The 6,645-nt window shown below is 44.9% G+C and overlaps 1 protein-coding gene and 1 long non-coding RNA gene across 2 annotated transcripts in view; one reads left to right on the forward strand and one right to left on the reverse strand.

Moving 5' to 3' along the window:
* Positions 1 to 2,971, reverse strand: part of Acad9 (acyl-CoA dehydrogenase family member 9) — a 25,024-nt gene extending 22,053 nt beyond the window's left edge. The window contains exon 1 of the mRNA XM_027391986.2: positions 2,754 to 2,971. Coding sequence (XP_027247787.1) covers positions 2,754 to 2,924 — 171 coding nt within the window. The 5' untranslated portion in view covers positions 2,925 to 2,971. The remainder of the gene's footprint in view (positions 1 to 2,753) is intronic.
* LOC107978289 lies at positions 2,960 to 6,438 on the forward strand. The gene is made up of 2 exons (XR_003480444.2): positions 2,960 to 3,163; positions 4,826 to 6,438. It is a non-coding gene; the product is annotated as an uncharacterized LOC107978289 (long non-coding RNA).
* Positions 6,439 to 6,645: the final 207 nt, after the last annotated feature.

The raw sequence follows: 6,645 nt of genomic DNA on the forward strand, positions 1-6,645 counted from the left end.
ACTTCCATTTAGATGCCCTGCTATTTATTTACTAGTTTTGAGGTCAGATTCCAGCAGTACTTCCATTTTCTCACCAACAATGTGCAGGCCACGTTTCCCCAAGATTCCTTTGAGACTTGTGTGAGACAATGGCTATGAGGACTCTTCATTAAAACAGACATCAATCATTCTTTGTGTGAGCTCAAATGTTCCCAACAGTAAGAACATATTCCAATCACCATGCATGTCTTCCCTTGAGCAACTGTTTCTTAGGACATGGCTACTGGCTTCCTGTGTTGAACATTAGAGGTTCAGGATCCCAGGACAAGAATTCAACCTGACTTAGCCACACTTTACCTGTGTGACTGGATTTAACCAACTTTCATGTCCTCTGTTAGTGTGGACTCCTGTGAGTTCAAGGCTAGCCTGTTCTACATAGTGAATCTTGGGCCTGCCAGGGCTACACATCAAGCTCCCATTTCAACAACAACAAAAACACCAAACAAATACAATTGCCCCCCAAACAAAACAAAACAAACAACAAAACCAAAGCAAACAACATAAAACTTCATGAGGAGATTCTGGGGGCCAGGAGGAAAATACCCTCTAGTAATGAGAGGCAGAACTGAATGAGGCACACCATGGGACTGGAGCTTGATTTCAATCAGCATCTTCCAAGCTGGTAAAGCAACAGAACCTGTTATTCAAGTAATTCAACTGCAGAAGTCAATTATAAAAGCCAAGTGGCGAATGCCTTTAGTTCTAGCACTCAGGAGGCAGAGGCAAGCAGACCTCTGTGAGTTAGAGACCAGCCTGATCTACAAGAGCTAGTTCCAGGGCAGCCTCCAAAGCCACAGAGACACCCTGTCTCGAAAAGAACAAAAAACAAACAAACAAACAAACAAACAAACAGAAAGCCAACTGGCTGTAGGTCAGTCTGCTAATGTCACACAAACCTCACCCATTCAATCTCCCACTTGTCCCTGTGGCAGCCACTGGCATGGGTAACTGAGACACTCCCTCCCACAAGACTCTAAAGTATCACTGCCACTGTCCTGATCAAGGTCTAGAAATGCTTTGAGAACTGTGTTCCACTGATCCAGGAAGTAGCTAAAAGTGGTCAGATTCTAAATGTAACTTGAAGACAAAGAAAGATTTACTTACTATAGGATGCAATGTGGGCTATGAGAATAAGAAGAATCAAGATGTCACGGGAGAATGTGCTGAATCAGAGTTTCCATTATCTGTGGTAAACAAGCTGCTGGGAAAGGCAACAGTGGGTGGGATCCAGGGGAGACTTTTTATATACGCTTATCAAAGATGCTTATTAGACATTTTCGGGGAGATTTTGAGCAGAAAGGAAGATATAGGTCTGGAATTAAGGGAAGAACTTTAAGGTGAAAAGTAAATCTGAGTCATAGGCATAGAGGCGATATTTAAAGCCAGGACACTGATTAGTTCATCAAGAGGCTTGCTGTAGATGAAAAGAGAGGGCTATAGACAATATGAGAATGAAGGGACCAGCTCCCCATTTCGGCAGCCATGACAGTAACATGTGCTTGCCATGACCTTGTCCTAGTCTCTAGAAGTCAGACGCCTGCCTCATGGCAAGGAACCAATCAGAAGTTAGCAGGTGGCACTATGTTTACGGCTCTGGGTATGCTTTACAGACAAGTGCTCAGCAATGACACACAGAGCATAGCAACCACCCTGGGAGGGCCTAAGGGCCATAACAACCAATTGGCCAATCAACACAGGGCAAGCCCTCCAAGCATGGAAGCACACCAATCCTGAGCCTGTGCGTACCCCTAGACACGCCCCTTACGCTGCCCTACAAGATCTCTATGCAGCTGGTTCCGAGGTGTCTTTGCTAGCCATCTGCCACGGTGGGTGGGTGAAAGACCCGAGCTAACAACAACAATAAAGCCTCATGAAGTTTGCAGCAAGTTTTCGAATCCACCTGGTGATTGGGTGACCACGGTTGTGGGCTAAGACCCTGGAAGCCTGAGTTTTCCAGGGGTCTAACAAGAAGACTGTCTAAAGACAACACAACTAAAAAGAATCGAACTCAAATTCATTGAAAAGCCTTCTCACTGGGCGTTGGTGGCGCACGCCTTTAATCCCAGCACTCGGGAGGCAGAGGCAGGTAAGATCTCTGTGAATTCGAGACCAGCCTGGTCTACAAGAGCTAGTTCCAGGATAGGCTCCAAAGCCACAGAGAAACCCTGTCTCGAAAAAAAAAAAAAAAAAAAAAAAAGAAAAGAAAAGAAAAGCCTTCTCACTCTCAACGTGATGGCCTGGAGGTTGCTACAAGCTGGGTTGTGGAGCTCTGAAAGGGGAAAGGAAACTTGGAGGAAGTCGCAGAGCTGAAGGTAAGCCAGAGAAGCTGCACGGAATGAGTTGTTTAGAAATCATATCTCCCAGCCTGGACAAGGAGATGATGTCTTCGTAATAACCACTTCAAGGATTTCCCAAGTTTCCCTGACAAGGAATAGTTGGAAAGGTAGGTGTGATGGCACACGCCTCTAAATCACTACTCTGGAGACTGAGGCAGGAGAGTCACGATTTAAAGGCATGCCTGGTATACGGAGTGAGTCCAGAGGCAGTTTGGGCTAATAATACTTAAGGAGATCCTGTCTCAAAACAAAAACCTCCGCGACCCTATTAAAGCCACATTTCCCCGAGCCCAGCCTCTCCGGCGTTTGTCTTTTAAGGACTCCGGCCAAGTACCAACGAAGGTGGAAATAGGACAAGGGAGCCAGGGCTTGCCTTACCTGCTCGATGTTGCCCAGGAAGAGCTCCTTGGCAAAAGAGCAGCTCTGCAGACTGGTGTGCAGCCGGCGGTGCGTCCCCGTGAAGATCCTAGGCACTCGGGAAGCTCGCACAGCAGTCGCCGCCGCGGCCAGAGCCGCCGCGCCACGAGACAAGAACCCGCAGCCAGACATGCTGTTCTTGACACCAGGCTTTAAGTCACCGGAAGGCTCCCCGGGCTCCTGATGACGCAAATCACCCGCGTCCGATAAGCCTTCCGCAGGCGGAGTAGCCAAAGTCTCTCCCTAAGTGAGCTCGCAACCGGAAGCTAGTCCGCGCTTCTTAATAATGCACGGGCTGCGCCGCCTCATGATGTTCCGCTCTGGAGGAAACCTTAATCAAGGCTGTCAAACGGGTCGATCCGGAATATGCTGTATGTAACTTCTGAATATGTAATTCAGAAATTGTAATTTTTTTCAACCATCCGAACAGGCTAGGAGTGTGTGTGTGTGTGTGTGTGTGTGTGTGTGTGTGTGTGTGTGTGTGTTTCTTGTTACAATTTTCCCAATAAGGCAAAAATGCTTAGAAGTCAAATTGCTAAAGGACTATCTGGGCTCCCGAAAACGGGATCCCTGGAGTCTATGTGCTTATTCTCACCAGGTCCCTTCAGTAGAAGACTAATTTAGGCATATAGACTTAGAATCACAACCTTGCTTTGTTCTCATCTCACTTGATATAGTACTTAGAATATTATCAAATGAGTATAAAAAACAACAAGAGCCCCATTTTACTAACCCACCTCTACCAAATCCTTTTCAGTATGTTAGTGGAGTGATATCTTTTGTAGGAGAGATAACATAAAGCGATAATGGCATGCTGTTTCATGCCTTCCTAAGTCTACCACTCCCTCTGTCATACACCAGTTAACCTGGCCCTTGATGGCCACAATCTTCAGACATTTGCTCTCTCCACCACTCCTTGGGCAAGTCACTTCCCTTATGTCAATGGCCTTCCCTGTGAAACTATAAACACCATGGTTTTTTATGAAATGTCATGTGTTAGAGGAAGTAAGATGAGGCAGGGTCCAGCTCTCACATCAGGGTTTATTCCTATGTCTGTGATGCCTTTGTTTCTGGGCTGGTCACATCCAGTGAACCAGTGTGGCATTCATTGTTGCAAGATAACTCCTCAGAAAACAGGTGGGCTCTTAAGACCAATAGAAAGTCTTTATTTGCCAGCTACACAGGGTACTTGCCCAACTTAGGTAGCCCAGAGCCTGACTGTTCTTTGCCTTTTATGCACAGAAAGCATGTTTGACACTCTATGGTTAGCAAGAACAGTTAGCAAGAATCAAAACTATGCAAGCAAAAAACAAGACTAGTACACTTAGGGACTTTTCCAGGTCCCTGAACTACAGACTAGGTCTAGCCCATTGTGGGTGGTCCTATAATCTCTGGGTAGTCCTGGCTCCTATAAGAAAGCAGGATGAACAAGCATTGAGGAACAAGTCAGTAAGTAGCACCCTCCATAGCCTCTGCCAGCTCTAGCTTCCAGGATCCTGCGCTGTTTGAGTTCCTGTCCTGACTTCCTTCAGTGATGAACAGTGCTGTGGAAGTATAAGCCAAATAAACCCTTTCCTCTGCAACTTGCTTTTGGTCATGGTTTTTCATCACAGCAATAGAAACCCTAACTAAAGCACTCAATTCACCTATTTATTTATTTATTTAGATATTTATGTGTGGGAGAGGGAGAGGGAGAGAGAGCACATGTGTAGAGGCAGAAGACAACTTCTCAGGGATTGAAGCTCGGTCTCTAGGCCTAGTCACAAGTGACTAATCCATCTTGATAGCCCACAGACTGCCCTCTTAAAGGTTGACATCGGTGCTGACCCTCTGCTCCACTGATTTAAGATCTCCAGGTGACCTAGGAGTCCCCACGACAGTGTAATCTGCTAGTGTTGTCCAAACTCATGTTCTAGACTGGATATAACCAGGAGTCCAGTTGTACTTAACCTATCTGTGTATTGTATGAGCAATTCAAACTCAGCATGTTTTAAAATACCTAATTAGGTCCTGGGTATGTTTTTGCTTTTCAGGCAATGGTATTTACTGCGGAGCCTAGCTGATTAAACCTTAATCCTATGTCATTCTTGAGTCCTCACTTCCCAACATTATGTATTCAATACTAAAGGTTAGGGTAGGCTTTGGGGTTAGATGAGGGTTAGGATTTAGATGAGGTGTAATGTGGGAAGTACGAAGATAATACTGAAAGCAGTGCAGATGATGGAGGCCTGGCTTCTGAAGTTCAGAGGGAGGTTTAAAGGGCCATTTGCTATTTTAGATAAAGACTCATTCTGGTCTGCTGGGGCTAAAGAGTGAGTTGTGACTAACAAGAGACCAGCAAGGTACAAAGGTTTCTCTTTGTTGTCCTGGGGCAACTGATGCTGGTCAGCTGGAGCTGAGAGCCTAGTGGTGATTAAGAAGACACCATCATCACCGAAGCAGAGTCTTCTGGGAAGTGTTTCCTTAGGATCAGACACACAAGCTGTCTTGTAGAGGCCATCAAGCTTGTACCTTGTTCTGGCAACCAAACTTGATCATGTGTAAAAAATCTCAGGTGGTATTGGTTTTGAAAGCATAAAGGGGTCCTGGAGAGCAGCTGTCACTGCAAGAGGCCAGAAAAGACCATTGGTGAAGGTACACCCCGAATACCAGTTGAAGTACAAAAACTGAAGGTGTAATGGAGAGGAGTTGAGGCTTGGCACCAAAAAGAAAGCCTAGCATAGGCTATTGGTTAAAGTGCAGCCCACTTACAGTAGAAGACCCCAGAATTTTGGAGATGCCAGAACTATGGGACAACGGCCAAAAACAGCTGCAGCCATGGAGTGGAGTCAGCCCAATCCTAGAAGATAAGCTATGCATGAGGCAGAGCTGGAGAAGTGACCTGTGCACTCTGGAGGAGCTCTGAAGATCAGAAGTGGACACTAGACATTGGATACCTGGGTTGTTTACACCATTGGAGTTTGATTTTGCTTTGTTAAGGTTGTTATGGTGCCCTGGTTCTTCTCTCATGAAGTAAGAAAGTATGTAACTTATTTTCCTATTTTACAGGAGCCCATAGTTGAGAGATTTTGACTTTTAAAGACATTTTGGGTTTTTTAAGAGACTGGATATTTTGAAGAGAGCTTTTAATGCATTTGAATTTGTAAAGACTGGGTCCTTAGAACTTATTTATGTTGTATTTTATAATATTGATATTAATGTGCTACCTTGGGGACAAATGAGAAAGGAAATGTTCTAATTGAACAGTGTGTGTTTGTGTCAAGTTAATAAGAAGTCAGTTGTCCTAGCCAGTTTTAAATCACCTTAACCAGGCTAAAGTCATTTGAGAGGAGGGAACCTCAAATGAGAAAATGTCTCTATAAGATCCGGCAATAGGGAAGCCTATGGGGCATTTTCTTAACTAGTGATTGATGGTTGGGGCAGTGCTTAGCCCATTGTGGGTGGGGCCACCCCTGGGCTGATGATCCTGGGTTCTATAAGAAAGCAGGCTGAGCAAAGCATGAGAAGCAAGCCAACGAGAAGCACCTCTCCATGACCCCTGGATCAGCTCCCACCTCCAAGTTCCTGCTTGAGTTACTGTCCTGACTTCATTTGATGATTGACTCAGATGTAGAAATGTAAACAAAGTAAATCCTCTCCTCTCCAATTTGCGTTTGTTGATGGTGTTTCATTACAGCAGTAGTCTCCCTATGAAAAATGTTAATGTTAGTTAGGAATTAGGGGTTCTCATTATGATGTTAGCATAGGTGATTAGGGGTTAGTCTTTAGAGCTGTGCTTATTGCTAGGGCTTATTTAAGAATCTGTCCCTATCAAGCTATATTGTTACAATTATACAATAGCTAGTTAAAATAT

This window comes from Cricetulus griseus (genome assembly GCF_003668045.3).
Source record: "Cricetulus griseus strain 17A/GY chromosome 1 unlocalized genomic scaffold, alternate assembly CriGri-PICRH-1.0 chr1_0, whole genome shotgun sequence".
Taxonomy (NCBI): Eukaryota; Metazoa; Chordata; class Mammalia; order Rodentia; family Cricetidae; genus Cricetulus; species Cricetulus griseus.